The sequence below is a fragment of the Mesoplodon densirostris genome, chromosome 1 (genome assembly GCF_025265405.1).
Source record: "Mesoplodon densirostris isolate mMesDen1 chromosome 1, mMesDen1 primary haplotype, whole genome shotgun sequence".
NCBI lineage: Eukaryota > Metazoa > Chordata > Mammalia > Artiodactyla > Ziphiidae > Mesoplodon > Mesoplodon densirostris.
In genome coordinates, this window is record NC_082661.1 from 80,290,091 (window position 1) to 80,306,844 (window position 16,754).

At 34.8% G+C, this 16,754-nt stretch overlaps 1 protein-coding gene across 7 annotated transcripts in view; it reads right to left on the minus strand.

The window, feature by feature from the left end:
* Positions 1 to 16,754, minus strand: part of CAMK2D (calcium/calmodulin dependent protein kinase II delta) — a 292,607-nt gene that overhangs the window by 30,459 nt on the left and 245,394 nt on the right. For 3 of the 7 annotated variants that reach the window (XM_060105275.1, XM_060105260.1, XM_060105303.1), the window contains exons 13-16: positions 14,454 to 14,491; positions 10,156 to 10,215; positions 8,137 to 8,178; positions 5,736 to 5,784 (exon numbers count right to left, since the gene is read on the minus strand). In XM_060105275.1, coding sequence (XP_059961258.1) covers positions 5,736 to 5,784; positions 8,137 to 8,178; positions 10,156 to 10,215; positions 14,454 to 14,491 — 189 coding nt within the window. The remainder of the gene's footprint in view (positions 1 to 5,735; positions 5,785 to 8,136; positions 8,179 to 10,155; positions 10,216 to 14,453; positions 14,492 to 16,754) is intronic. The other 4 variants (XM_060105279.1, XM_060105296.1, XM_060105268.1 and 1 more) reach the window with 3 other exon arrangements.

The window sequence follows — 16,754 nt, forward strand, 5'->3', positions numbered from 1 at the left end:
AAAACAGAGTGAGTGCGGAGGGTAAAATAAAATAATGTGAAAAAAAAGAGAAAATGAAGTAATTTTACATCGGTGGTAGAATGGAATGAATTCTGCATCAGTCCTATAAGTTATTGATCTTGACCTAAAAGTTAAAAGATCAACAGGTAGCCACACACATGCAGACAAGAATTTTTCTAAATAAACCTTTTTAAAAATGAAAGTTTGGATTAGAAACCTAAAAGAAGTTACTGTACACTGCACTACAGGTCTTCTAAGACACTTTCAATCTAATGGAATGACATAATCATCAAAAGTCCTTAAATAAAATATCCAGGAGTTTCTTAATTTGCAGATTCTCTTGAAGTAAGAAATGCATGCAAGGCAAGTGCTGAGTTACAGACTGCTTAAGGTGGGAAGGAGACTGGCATCAAGTGGTCCTCTGCCCCAGGGAATCCTACACAGAAATGATGATTTGCACTAAACAGTAGAATTTGAGTATTTAGTCATCACACTGTCCAATACTGTCCAGATTTACAAAAGACACTACTGTCCACTACTGTGAACTGTGTTCAGATCACAAAAAGCTCACTAATTAAGTGATTCTGTAGATTAGCTGAGACCATGACATCCAGGTGTCATCATATACCTGCCTGCAGTCAAGAGATAAGGCTGTCAATACCTGTGTCCTTAAACCGGGCCTTATGCAAACATTCTATGCAGCTTCATTGCCATCACCTACTTGTCAGCAAAAGGAAAAAGAGTATAAACAAGCATGAAGTCCCCACATACAGCCAGTCTCACACTTCTGCAATACATTTCTGCTTGCGGTACAGAGCTCCACCAGCCTAGAGCTGTAAGAATGGTGAAATGAAGCAAGAGATCCAAGCAGCTGCTGAATGCTGAGCTGAAGTGAGATGCCGGGAGCAGGATGAGTGACGGAGGTCACTTAAGGGCACACAAGAGCCCAACGTCGACAGGGGTTGCACAGCTCTGGCATCCTGTGAAAAAGCAGTAGATGGAACAAACTGATGTGCACACATCAGGAAGAAGTAGCTGACTCTGAGCAATGGTGCTGGGCAGGTTAGGAGGTGGAGAGACATTGCGGCACACAGCGACAGGCCTTGCAAACCGTGGCTATAGCCACAAACCAAAGGACAGTCTTCACATGTAGACAGTGTCGAAAGGACCACTTAGGTACACCCACCCCCACTGAAAGCAGTACTGCCAGCACTGCCACCTAGTCATGAAAGGCCACTAACGCCAGCTGATTGACAACACCTGAAGTTAACGAATTACTAGACATATATTCAAAATGGAATGATTATTTCATTAACTTTGGACCTAAAAAAGTCATATTTTGAAAACACCATATATTCTAATAGAAAACCTTTTTTTTTTTAAAGTGTATAATGGCCTGTTATTAACACAGTGCTTCTATGGTAATAACTATGCTTCATTAAGATGCTTATTTGTTTTTAAACTATTAGTATCTCTCTGTTACACTGAATCTATTGATGTAGCGTTAGAAATAATATTTGGGTTGAGTACAGGACAAAATTAGGAAGCTGCTCACAAGGTCAATACTAGGAAGTCAATATGTTGCCTTGGAGAAAGAAAACACAGGACCAGAAGCTTTTTACAAAGAAGAGTTGTGAAGCAACACCAAGTCCCTTAGGGTGACTGTGAGTTGGGGCAGAAAAATGTTGTGGTTATAACTCAATGCTGAAGGTTTTTAAGAAAAAGAAAATAAAAGGACGTTTAGATATGAAATACACTTACCTTGGGTCTCACCTTTTCAGTAAGTTTTCCTGATATTTATTGAATTAAATGTGAGAAATGGCTTAAATGATAGCACAAAAGATTCATGTAAAACACACAGAAGAATGTTTTGCCTGAGGTGTTGAAAGCTCTTGAATAAAACTAGTTCACGAAGAGAGGACGTGGAGCTCAGGCAAACAGTAGACATTTAGTAAACATTCCCTGAATGAATGAAGAAGCTGAGATAGCTTAGATACAAAGCAAGAGTGACAGGGACTGGGGCCTCTTGAAAGCCAAAGGCCATTCTGAATGGAAACTAATAAGCAGAGTTCAAGGAAAATAGGTCTTCCCCAAATCCCGGCTCTCTAGGTGCTCTAGGTTCCACTGAATGGAAAGGACCATTAATCTACTACAACTTCTGCTTTCTTCCTCCTCTGACAGCTGCTAGTCTTTCTACCTTCTTCCTCCAGAAGAGGCCAGAAAAGGGTACCCTGTTGTTGGTTCACCTCATTTCTTCCTCCAGTTAGGTCACCATGATGTTTTAATTCCCCCTCCCCATGTTTCTTTACAGTGGAGGGGAGGTAGACCTGTCCCTGCCAGGTTGGTCCTCAGGGATGGGACGGAATGTGCCCCACACTGGCAGGGGAAGCATGCGATATGGTGTTCAAGGGATCCACACACCACCATGAAACGATGCCAGTCGAGGTGCTGGTGTTAGGGGGGGCGACCAGCAGGAAGGAATGGAGCATGTGGCTGCACAGAGGAGTGCACTATGGGAATATGCCTTTAAGAGTAATGTTAAAAGTTGTGGTGTTTCACCCTGATAACAAGGTTGTATATAGAAAGGAGAGAGTTGGAAAGTGTGTATGTCGAAGAAAGACATCCAGTTTTGTGGATAGGATATAGTTTTGTAATGAGGATATGGTTTTGGTCAGGGGATATAATTCATTGGTCTTTGTGAGTTCCTAGATGTTGGATATATGTGTAACTTTGGGTTCTAACAGAGCTGGACAAAAAACACTTTCCCTACCAGGCTATTAAGAGCTATGGCAAACTCTGAGGTAAAGAGAAAAGAGTACAGTCATTCAAATGTATAAATATATGAGGGTCTTTCTGAAAGACAGTGCACTAATAAATGGAGAGATTACCACACAAGCCTATCCCCATCATAATAAATATATCAAAAACATTTATAACAGTTTTATGTTCCACCCGTCTTACAGTAAGAATGATGGCCTGGGTGATCTTTCAAAGGATCTTCTAAGTCTTAAAGTTTTCTGATATCATTCAATATTAAAAAGGTTAACCACCAAAAGGCCGTACGGGTCTTAAAAAGAACACAAATGAGGCCTAATATATATATGACTCTGTGGCCACATCCACCCTAGGAAAATAAAGCAGATACTTGAAAAATTTACTCACTGAGTTTAAGGAAAGGAATCAAGGCACTTCGGGCTCACTTATCAACTGGACATTTCTTTTGATCTCAATATTATGCTTAATTTCTCTAACATTTGGTGTGTGTAGACTCAGCATAACTATAAAGACAAATACTGTCTCAATATGGGAAATCCCAGTGGTGAGATGAAACCCATATCATTGTGATTTCAGGAGAAGAGCTATTTTCTGAGAAGTACTGATATAATTTCATTTCACCAAATAAATATAAGCTATAAGGTGAGACTGTCAGGGACTCTGTTTATATATTGACATTTACACAGATTAACAGCAATCATCCTAAGCCAATATGTAGTATAGTGAAGAGTCCAATTCCGGTGAGAAAGACCACTTATTAAAACCCTACTTGTAATCACCTAAGAATAAACATATTCCTCAGAGGATGACTTGCATACAGTGAGGTATTGGTATTCTCCTAATTTTATTCAGTTATTTAAAGATTCAGTCTCACCAGTGAATAATGCACAGGTTATTTCTTCCTTTTGATTCCTGTTCAGGAGAAGAATGTAAACAGTCATATAAACATTTCGTTTGGGGGAAAGAGCTAATGAGTCCAAAATACTTGTAAAGATGATGCTTTCTGAATCATTGCGAAAGCTAAATGGCACATATGCTTATTTGGTTAAAAAAATCTCTTTATCTAATAAGACTGGCATCAGTGATTCATAAAATTACTTCAGTTCAAATTTTAGCTCAGAGGCAAGAGGGAGATGAATAGATCTACTAGGGCTTCCCTGGTGGCGCAGTGGTTGGGAATCCGCCTGACAATGCAGGGGACACGGGTCCAAGCCCTGGTCCGGGAAGATCCCACATGCCGTGGAGCAGCTGGGCCCATGTGCCACAACTACTGAGCCTGTGCTCCAGGGCCCGTGAGCCACAACTACTGAGCCCACGTGCCACAACTACTGAAGCCCTCACACCTAGAGCCCGTGCTCCACAACAGAAGCCACCACAATGAGAAGCCTGCACACCACAACAAAGAGTAGCCCCTGCTCACCGCAACTAGAGAAAAGCCCACATACAGCAACGAAGACCCAACACGGCCAAAAATAAAATAAATAAATAATAATAAAAAAAGATCTACTAAATAAAATCCTCGACACAGCTATCCACCTTTCCGCTGTAAATAATGACTGACTACTTCTAGCAAAGTTAGGTCAGTGCACTAATAATCTAAATAGAGACTACATTTTAAGTGTCAGCTGTTCTGTACAACCAAAAAGGAAGAAGTCGGCAGAGGTGACTAGCAACTTGTGGTCTATAGTCATTTTTATTTCTTAAATAGCCCTATATGTCTCCTTGACCTGAGGATTTCCAGGTTCTTTATTCTATAACATGAATATAATTTTTCAAAATTATATCTTACCAATGCTACCTACATAATTAAAGCCTATGGGGATACTATTAGGTAACAATCTTTCCAGATAATGTTAAATTATCTGATGGATCATTTCTCTGAATTTGTTTTATACTTCTTTTCCTTTAATACTTCTGTTTTAAATATCCCTGTTTTTACCATTCTTTTTCTGGAATGGTTTCTAGACAAGTGGCCTGTAGGAATTGTAGTTACGTATACTAAATTAAAAAAATAAGAATACAAAACTGCATAAATGATTGCAGCAAAATTAACACTTCTAAAACAGCCCTGAGTGAGAGAGTGGCATGGACATATATACATTACCAAATGTAAAATAGATAGCTAGTGGGAAGCAGCCACATAGCACAGGGAGATCAGCCCGGTGCTCTGTGACCACCTAGAGGGGTGAGATAGGAGGGTGGGAGGGAGACACAAGAGGGAGGGGATATGGGGATATATGTATATGTATAGCTGATTCAATTTGTTATAAAGCAGAAACTAACACACCACTGTAAAGCAATTATACTCCAATAAAGTTGTTAAAAAAAAAAAAAAAAAGCCCTGAGACCAAAAAGAAGAAAACTGACTGCAAATGTGTGTTTAGTATGTATGTGCAGAGGCACTGAGAAGATGTTGATAGAAATGCTGGCAATGACTCATATATGGAGCTAAGGGAACCTGGGCAAATGAACTGAATGGAGATCAAGAATATATTAGAAAAGTGCATGAAAATATAGGTTTAAAAGGCTGCCAAATGCAGAATTTCATTGAAACCCAATTGAGACTACTGAAAGTTTCAAAAAATGGTTATTCTCATGCTCTATTCTTGAATATAGGTTGTTTTCTAGACATACATACACCTTTTGTATTACCTTTTGACTGATATATTTAGAATGATATTATGATCCCAAACATTCATTACTAGTTTAAAATCACAATGCCCTTGAATATACCACATGTTGTCTATAGTTTAAAGACAGAGAAAAGAATATAATGTGAAGAAAAATGGACAAAATCAGTACATATAATTAAAATAATAATGTACTTATAAAAAGAAAATTATTTTTGTGTCTCAGAATAGGCCTAGTTCCTAAACTTATTAGTTATTTGAAACAAATACTTTTCTTCTGATATATATGTAACTCTGAGCTGGGATTTTCTATTTCTGGTTTAATCATACCTTTCACATCTTCATCCTCAATTGTTGTATTTGAACTCTCAGTTGACTCCTGTTGAGAAGAAAACATATTTAAAGTTGCAAACAATGAATAGCTTGACTTTTCTTTTTCTCAAAAAATTGGCAAGTGATATACATATCATGCAAAATTCTTCAGCAGGCTGTGCGCATATGCCGACATGCAAATGTACAAATACGTTAAGTGGTTTTAACAGAAATAAAAATGTCAAATGCTGCAAACATTTCAAAAAGGGAGTACTCTGGTTGCCTAATCCCCGAAGCACGATAAATCAAGGTGACTTGTAGAAGCAGTCAAAGTATGCAACTTATTTTAAGAGCTGTGTAAGGATGTGTGGTGTTACAGTGCCCCATAAGGTGTGCTTTCTCTAAGTATTTATGAGAAGTTGAATATACTAGCCTAATGAATTTGAACCTTAAAAAACAACATTTTTTATTCCCAATTAATTAGTAATTATCCTTTCTTTGTGTAAGGCACTATATCAAACAATAAATTTGTAGGCTATTTATCAGTCTGACTTCTTTGTAGAGAGAAAAAGCATTTCATTGGATCATTTGACGAAGAAGCTGAGATATGGTGAAAGTGCTTTCAAGAAGAATTTCCATGTTTGTGATCAGCACAATGGAATTATATGAATAATTTACTTTCAAGGAAAAATCAGATTTTTTTCATTCATTTCTAAATTAGAAACTGGCTTTATTGATAAGAAACTTGCTCCCATAATGAAAAGACAAAGCTATTTCTCTGTAAAACTACAAATGATTAATAAGCACAGTTAAAAGGACACTGTAACTGCCAGTATTAAGACACATTCCTTAAAATGGCTGACACATTTTTCCATTAATAATGTATTAATAAAATATTTCTAGCAAAGAAATTTAGTAATATTCGTAAGAAAGACACAATTTTCTACTTGGAAAGGCTACTGCCAAAAAAAATTGGAGACTTCTAATCAATAGCTATGTGTTCAGCAATGAAAACAAATTTTGGAAAATGATGCAAACATTAGTCAGTGTACTTTTAGAGACTCAATATTCAAAAAAATGATCAATTTATACAACTATGATATATAATATTTAATCCAAAGGGACAGACTAATTAAAGATATATCCAGAGTCTCCACAACATAAAACCAAAGCAGAGTTTTCATGCATTTCTTAATGTGACCTAGTATTCAAATTTAAACTCAAGATGAGGATAAACCCATGCACTGTAAAAATAAACTAATTCATGTAAGCAGGAAATATCATGCAACAACTCTTACAAATGACATAGCTAGAATTATCGAAGTGTCCACTCCAGCTGCTATGCTTGGTCTTTCACTTGCTAATGATATTGAAAATAATTGTTCACATGTGTGATGCTCCTGACTACCTCGAGTCTTTTAGGGACTTAGAACATTGTAAGTGTCATGACTGTAAAATACATCTCATATTAAGGAACATAACATTTCATGGTTTTTTACTTTAGTGATTTTAATATTGACCAACTAAATGTTAGACCAGAGGAAATGTGTTTCCTAAGACTTTAACACTGTAGATAAGAGTAAAGAAAGGTAAGACCCATGACTATACTTAAAATTTGAAAAAAGTCTGATGAAGTATTTTTCCCTCCCCTTAGAGATATAATAATGGATGAGAAGTAACAAAGCAGAAAGATGGAATATGTTCGGGAACTGCCTTCTTTCATCCTACGGACATATATACAAGTACTGTTATTTAGTTAACGTGCTATGCAAACAATTTACAATGGATAGGAAACATCACAGTCTTCTTTCAGGATAAGCAGTTACATGTCTGTTACTGAAATGCATATAATTCAACAAAAACAAACATACTTCACAAAAAGTGAAACTCCCTGATTATCCTCAAATCCATGCCAAACAACAAAAACACCACAAACAACAAGGAATTAAAAGAAAACAAAAAGCACACTATGACAACAGAATGAATAAAATTCAAAAGCAACATTAAATTTAAACAAATAACTAGGAACTCAAGTTGATTTTTTTGAAGATAGTGGGATGATATAGCAAGAAATTCTAAAATTTCATGCAGAACACATCTAAAGTACAATGCAGACAGGCATGGGGGGAAAAAACCAGATGGAATTGCCTAAGATACACAGTCATCTCGACATACAGACTTGTTAACTGGACTTTTACTGACTAATTGCACCACTCATTTCTCTTTCACGATGTCATTCATTTTTGTTTTCAAAGAAATATGTGTATAGTTCCAGATAAATTAGGCCCAAAAGAAAGTATGGTAGAAAAGGGTAAGGGTTTTCTTTCCTAATTTGAGATTATGAATTAAATTTGCTCTGAATATTTGATGAGATGTGTAATCTTATTAAAGCAAGATGATGTTGATTCTTTCTGAATACCTTGTTTCCATCAGGGTTGTGGATTACAGTAGTTTGGGGCTCCTGAGTGAGAACAAAATAGAGAAAGAAACAGTTCGCATTGGTAAGTACATTCTTAACTAGTGCAGGGACAGAGCAGAGTGAGCCAGCTGACACAACTAAATAGTGACAAGAGATTAAGCAATGTTAACTACTGTCAGAGCTTGCAGCTGACAAGATCTCTGATGAAAGATCTCCCTGGTGAGCCCATGAGATACAGCACCTCAGTACCTAGCAGCAGCATGCAAAAGACCTTATTCGTGATCAGCATACAGACAAGGCTTTGAAGTTTGGAGACCTAAAGAGGCACTTGCTGTTTCACAAAGTCCTATACCAGATAGAGCTTTCCTTTCTTCTTTAACAAACAGCCTGTTAATATCTGTCCCATAGAAAACTGGCCAAGGGCACTGGAGATTAGAACTTTTTGAGATGATCTCAAAGTCTTTGTGAAGATATTTTTCAGCTGTATTAATCTGAGAACGAATTATGGTGTCACAATACACAGATAAATACCTTTGGAAAACCTAGAATCATTGGACGATGCTTAAAAAGGGGCTATCCTAAAGAATGTATTTCACAAGTCCATAAGAAATTCTGAGAAACATTGAAAAGGTTCTAGAACTAATCATATAAACACTGTAATTTGAGACACATTGCTGTTAAATCCCATGTTAATTCATATATATATATATATATAAGAAATTTCTGTTTTATAGACTTACATGAAAGATTTGTTTGTAAAGTCATTTTTCCATGAAGAAAATATTATTTTTCCTATTACTTTCTACTAGAAAATTGAAGAAATATTCCCAAGTGGAAAATAACAGTCAAATAACTGATGTAAAAAACGATTCAGTGTCAATACATCAATGGCATTCTTGGCACTTTCATTACATGATGCCTTAGCAACTGGGAGTTACTGCAACCCATGGAGAATGCTCTTCAGTCATAAGCACTCTGCCCACTAGACTATCTCATCTCCACTACACTTTATGCTGAAGTACTTAGAAAGCATATTTATTGCCGTCCTTCTTCCCTTCCCTGGCTGGAGGTATGATCAACCCTGCTTTTTCTTCTAGTAAGTAACCTGCTATCTTGATGTGTCCTTCCTTTAAGTGTTTTTAAATTGAGCCTTCTGGTTAACTCTAGTGGGACAATCTCCCTAACATTTTCCATTCATCTGAAATTAACAGTACAGAGGACAGTAAAAAACCATTAACATTTCTGAAACTCATAAATCAAAACATGGAATAATTTGGGGAAAACATTATGAAACTAAGAACACTGAATGCCAGTATTCAAACCTTGAATTTCAACATAATATGGTCTCAAAGTGTTAAACTGATTGAGTTGTTAATAGTGTGAATTTGATAGAAATGGACAAAACTGATTCCCATTGATAGTTCAAAGCTCTGTGCTATGCAATTTCATCCTTTGGATTAAAGTGAAACAGTGATAATTTAATTTAAAACACAACAAACAAAAAGCTTTAAATTATCCAGTGCCTCTTTATCTCAGAAAGTGAGGTCTTACAAAGCCTTGCTGTCATAATAAGAGGGAAACGGGAGCTCTGAATAAGGTCCACATTTACTTTTGTCTAGCAGTAATCCTCTTAGCTCTCCTTGATGTCAACAGTTGCGTCAGGAAAAGAAGAAACCGCTGTTTGCATATCTAGAGCTATCATCAAAAGAAGAGCTAAGAGCAACCAAAGCGCATTCTACGGTATTTCTAAGGCAGCATGCAACACTTTTAACTGAAGACCATAGCTATTGTCAGTACAATGGTCAACAATGAAATGAGGTCATCTCATGTTAGAAACACACTGTTTGACAACTACCTTAACAAAAAGAAAAGAACTTTTCTCATATCTTAGAAAGCAAAAACAAGAACAAAATCCAAAAAAGTAAAAATAAAAAAATGTGTCTATATAGTGAAAGCAAATGAGAGAAACAACAAAAACAGTAAAGAACTTAAGAAGGGTTACAAAGAGTCCAGGTATACCAGCGCCGGGGTAGGAATATTTTCTTTGGGGCTGGTTACCACGTTGGCTTTGTTGTTTATCTGTAGGTATGCAGAAAATAGAAACAGAGATGCCTTAAACCCCTGGGTAGCCAATGTCTCTATACACAGCATGTCTAAGTGGAGATATAGACATGAAAATAAAGAGCCACTGAAGATGAACGTGAAAGACACGGTGATGACTGACAGGAATGATGATCAATTCTAGTCTCTGATGGTCACACCCAGGCTAGGACTGTGTCTGTGATGGTGGAATGACAAAACGGACTTGGCTGCTTTGGCTGTGTCACCTTAGCAAACAGACAAAGAGCTGCTTCAACGGAGCTCAAGTCAAGTGTCAGAGTATGAAATAAACATAAACATTTTCATACTCTTCAGGTTGGATTCTGTTGCCCAGCTTCCAATTTTCATTGTTATGAATACATTCCTTTTTTCATTTGATTCTTGAGCCTGAAGTCACACATAGACTGTCTTTCTCTGGGGAGCCATCATCATTTTGTTTAGTAGGTATCAAATTAAAAACTTAGGTCTTCTGATGAAATGCAGGCTTTATAGTAAAATATCTTAAAATGATAAGTCTGGGTCTCCTTTAAAAATACATCTTCAATTATAAATGAGCAAATTGAACTCTTTACTATATTCTGGATGCAAAATGACTTTATTTTTCACAATTGTTTGAGAGGAAAACACTATGTATTATGTCAAATTACTGCTATTGTTGAAGACTATTTGGTAATACCATTCCCTTGCTTTAACATAATTGGTTTTGACCTTAAAGAAAGCTCATTATCACTATGGAAGCCACTTTGTGAAAACAGCTCAGAGGGTCAATAAGTATTGTAATGGCCCAGAGAAGACTCTGTTGACAAGTGGCAACTTGAAACTACAATTGAGTTTGGTTACTAAAGAATCAAAGACTGAAAAGTAATAATCAACATTCATTTAAACTCATGCATGACATTGTGATTATCAAACAAATATAAATTAACATTCATTTTCTTGCACTATATTATCTAGTTATTTTCTTTACATATTATTTTCTAAAAAATACATCCCATAATTTTAGTATAAATGTACTTAAGGACTTAAAGAGAAAAACATTCTGCATAAAATAAATGAATACCAAATGAATATTTATAAGCAATTACACCAATTTAATTGTTTAGACTTTCTAAGAATTCTTTTCTTTCATATTTTATACCTACAGATCATATTGAAACTGACACTGAGAGGAAGACAGAAGGTCCAAAAAATTAACTTGGGTACGTAATATTTTACTTTTCTATTCATTCCTATTTGTGTGACTATTTGGTACCAGTATTATTTAAATACACTAAAACACTGAGCTCTGTTACATGCAAGAAAAGAGAGAAAACTTGGTGCCCTTTACTGGAAAACTCTTTAAATATTGGACCATCAATCTATGTTTCGTGGATAGTTTAAAATTTTTCTTTAAATAGAAGTGTGCAGAAGTTAACATAAATTTGTGCAATAGCCAAAAAGAGATAAGAGATAGTGGAGTTTATTAAAGAAGGGTCAAAATTCAGTATTCAGTTTTGTACAGAATATATGAGAAAAGAGGAGGGACACACATGCAAATAATTTCCTATTCAGGAAGAATGCTTGGTAAAACACAGCTGACTTCTTATCAAATGATCAGAAGTGTTTAAGATTAAAGCCCACAGATATTTAATATAATCCATTTAGTTTGTATCAGTGATTGCAAAGAATGAAAGAGGAATATACTGAGATCTTTTCTGTTCTGAGATATGAGACTTGATTTTTTTTCCTAGGTTGTGGTTGCCAAGAACTGCTTTATTTTAGTGGAAATGTCTCACAGGCATACCTATGCACACAAACTTAACTGTATAAGAGCACACACATCAACACACACGTTCACACACAGATACACAGCATACACACAGTGTCCTCTCTTCCAAATGAAGGCCATTCTGTCTGGATGAGCCATCCTTTATTGTTAGGCATGGCAAATATGAATTAAATGAATATGTCCCTCAACCACCACTTTTACTTGTGTTTAAATGTACAGTTAAAACCTTTTTAAAGTTTAGCTTAATTATTTTTTTACTGTAGAAAATCTTTTGAAGGTATTTGTAATATTGATTAATTTAAAATAATAGGAGAATTTCTAGGTAAAAGGCTAGGACTTCCTTTTAAAGAATCAGATATCAAGTATGGGCTCAACCACAGCTGTCTTTTAAATATACAAGAGCTCTGGCACTTTTGTTTGTGAAATGTATTTATTTTATATTATGGAAGCAGAGTATTTTTATTAAAAAAATTAAATGAAACCAGATATTTAAATGATGCACTGAACTATTCTTACAAGGCATGGGCAAGATATTCTTATTTTTCAGGTGTTGAGTTCATTCAGTTTTAAGGTTAATAAATATTTTTTCCAAAGGTGCTTATCTTGGACGAATCCTTGTAAGATCACTTTCATACAATTTATAAAACTCCATGGTGGATGCATTCTGGTTTATCTGAACTAAGAATCACTCCTATTTTAGTAATCATGATCACCATTTATAAATAATCCTATAGTGTTCCTTCACTTTTCACAATAATTATAGACATTATGTCATGGTTTCTTCAGTTTTAGGAGAAAATTGCACTTTTTTAATAGCATATGGATGATGGTATAAACTTTTTACATATTTCAAAAATTCCCTTTCAAAGAAAAACAATAATATTTGAACATGGGCACTGTGTTTGATAGTTAATTAACATTAACCTGTAATGATCCTATACTTTCTCCACTTACACTAACTTAGGCAAATAAGACTGTTCTATTCCTAAGTATGAATTTTCACAGGAGGAGAAATCTGGCAGATAGAGATCCTCACCATCATCTGAACACTCGAACTGGACTTCCTTTTCTGAATTGACCAGTCAAAGAGAAAGGAAAAGAAAAAAAATATGACCGGTTGAATTTTTAAAGTATCAAAGCATGGAGCACAGAATAATTTTGTCTTTAAAGGTGAACTATAAGTTGACTGGAAGAAAAAAGTTCTGGAAATGTTTCTTTCTATATAAGGATAGTAGTGAAAATAAATGTCTCCATAGAAACTGTGAGCTCTGCATCACCAAACAATATAGAAAAACACAGGGGAATAAAACATTTGGAAAATTTAAAATATCACATTTCCACCAATGTTACATTGGGAAAGAAGCAGACATCAACAGTCATTACTGAACATTAAGTTGAATAAACTAAGCAGAAGGAAGAGACTATTACAGGTTGAGGAAAGGAATTAATCAAAGGTAAATGCCAACCTAACGGGAATCACAAGTGCATGGTCACCATAGCTCTGGAAATTCCCAAATCACACACAGACAGGTGCTGAAGAAATGACTGGGTGTGAACATAAGAAGTGACAGATGATTTTCTAAGTTATATATTCAAAATGAACTGACCACTTGACTTTGGGTCAAGTTCAAATGTTAGAAAGTTAATTAATTCCCAAGAACGTTGAAGTGTTCATGAGGAATGTAGGTGTCTGCCATTGGAAGAGAAAGCAAAGGATTAAAGAAATAAAACATCGAGGTAATACTCTGGAAAGATAACAAACATAATGCATGTATAAGGTTATATTCAATCAAAGGTAAATTCCTATGAAACAAAACAGGATCAGTAGAAAATAAGCTGTATTATTTTGTTTAGAAATCCAAGAAAGTCAAAATATTCTGCCGTTATCTTTCTTGGAAAATTTTTCTAATATTTGTTCAGGATATTCATGTTAAGTCTGTCTCAATACCTTATGATAGAAGAACAGGAACAATTAAGACCTTTATAAAAACTGCCCAAGCAGAGGAATATAGTCATTTGAATTTTGATTTCCTAGACTCAATGATTTGATTTCCCCCCCCCCCATGGGCTATAAATTTCAGCAGCCTTCAAGAACATAGCATAACTATTTGGAAAAGCATTTGGTTTTCAGGGATTTTCAGGCCACCATGACAGTTTGAGGATGTAGTAAAACAGAGAGGATTTAGACGTTCAGTTTCTATGGTAACTCCATATAAAGTCTTATTTTGTCATGATTATTTAATATATAATAAGTAGAAAAAATGCAGCTTTTCTTGGTATAAATATTAGTCATTCCTATATATTAAATTATTTTATATTTCAACCTGCATCCTTTATCAGGAACTATAAAAAATATAAGCTGCAATGACTAAGAACTTATATTTAACATTTAAAAATAATCCAGCATCTGAAAGTCAGAAATGAGTTTAGGAGCACCTGTTTAACTTACCTTTACTCCATCTGGTTTCTTCAACAAACTCTTGGCTGCTGCAAAACGAGAGTAAAATCAGTTTAGTGAGTTATCCATAGAAACCGATAGCCAGGCAACAAAACAGGTTATTGTTTCCTTCTACCACTTTTACTGATTTATGGCCAACATATGCCAAGTTATCAAGGTCACATTGATGAGCGCGAGCTTACAGGACATTGAAATACAGTATCACTTTTCTTGGTCTTGCCACATCAAATTTAGAACTAAATTCTTATTTAGTTCATTGAATATAATTGGACACTTTGCCACTTATATTATTGGACTTTATTTCAGTGTTGGCTGTGAAAAGGATACTGGAACTTTAACTGGACTATGCTTTTGTAATCCAGAAAGTTTATTTCAAGTCTTTAGACATCAGCTCACAGATTGTATTACATGTTCATTCACACCAAAAGTATCAGTTCTGCCACTTAAGTCCCTCTTCCTAGAGGTTTAAAACTCATTTGTGACAACTTGCTCTGGCTAAATAACATTCTTTTTAATAAATATATATTTGAAATCAGATAATTTCATTTTTACAAAAATATTAATAACTATACTTAAAATGAAATGGTATATTATTGACCTAGAGCAAATTTTTTAAATGCTGAGCATATGACCTTTAAAAAAAGGTATTATGTATTTTCTTACACTTCAAAATCAGAATACAAAGGTCATAAACAAAAACCTTTTACACTGAAAAATTAAAAATCATAAAATTTGAGGAGAGATATAAAACAAAATTAAATCTTCAACTAAATCAGAGAACTCCTAAAGTACATGGTCTTACATGAAACTTTACTTTTTTGGAGGGAGCTTTTAGCATTCCTTTTGTTACCGAACTCCTTGAGTATATTAAAAAGTGAAGTGAAAAATATACTTATGAATGGGTACATACACAGCGAACAGATTATGTAACTGTCAACGACAATTAGTAGATCAAGTGTAGAACATCCACAAACATGTAGGACAAAGTACACACTTATGCTTCCATTTAATGTTAATTATATATATATAGTTATTTAAGTGCATCAGAATAGAATTTGGTATCTGAAATAGAAATACCTAGCTATAATAGAACTGCATGAACATGTAATTTCCTGACATCTGTTTGATTTGGGCCATTATTTTGATATCACTTTGATAAAATTTTAAATTTATTTAAAAGATACAAAAATGTTAATTTTATTTAGTCTTTAGCAACAAAGCTATTAATTTATTATTAATAAGACTGTAAGAAATAGTAGCCTTAGCTATAATACTATGTACTTGGAGCTAAAAAGCAATATTAAGTAAATCCTGTGGCAGTTAATAGGTTAGAAAGCAAACTCAGAATAATTTGAATTGCAATAGCAAGCGAAGAGAAGACAATGATTCAGGGTAAGCAGGGATTTGGCCTGGGAGATGCAGAAATGTCCCTTTTGCTTACTATTCACCTTACCTCACAAGAAATACATTCCACATAACGGGAGAAAAGAAAAAATAAAAACAACTTTATAACCATATACTCATGGACAAGTTACTTTAAAGAGCATGTCTGGCAATGAAACAGAATGAATACTCAAAACTAAAATGCAATATCAACTATAAGATGTAACTGCGTCTAATGTTATATCAGTTGGTTTTGAAATGACGGGTAAAAAAAAGTTTGCTTTTCATGCTAAGACATTCAGAAACAATATCAAATCCACATATTAGTCGTGAGTTTTTAGTTTACACGATGATGAAAAGGAAAATGTGAGGTAAAAAGCTTCTATACATGGGTACATATATTAATAAAGGCCCAATTTATGCGTGAGACTTTAACAAAATGTACAATCTTAATTCTGGAGAATTTTTCAAGTTAGTTTGTCATTAACAGTACATACCATATAAATCATCCTACTTTTTAGTGATTCACTAATGATTGGGCCACAGTGAATATTAATTTATTTGAATATAGCATATATTAGTTAATATTTAATGAGATATTGAACTCACCCATATAAATGTCAACTATATTAATCAACTGTTCATAAAACAGGTAACTTGACAAAGGCAGTAACAAGATTTTACTACACCAAACAAATTGGACAAAATACATACAATTGACTAACACAGTCCCTCAGTTTGTAGCATTACTCATTGTATTATTATCATCGTTGCTGTTTAACAGGTCAGTGGAAGCCTTTGGAAAGCCTGCTATGAACTCACATTATATACAATGGGAGACAAAAGGTGACCGTTTAATAAAATGGTAAACAGTAACTAGAAATTGGTTGAGAAGTTTGGAAAACATGA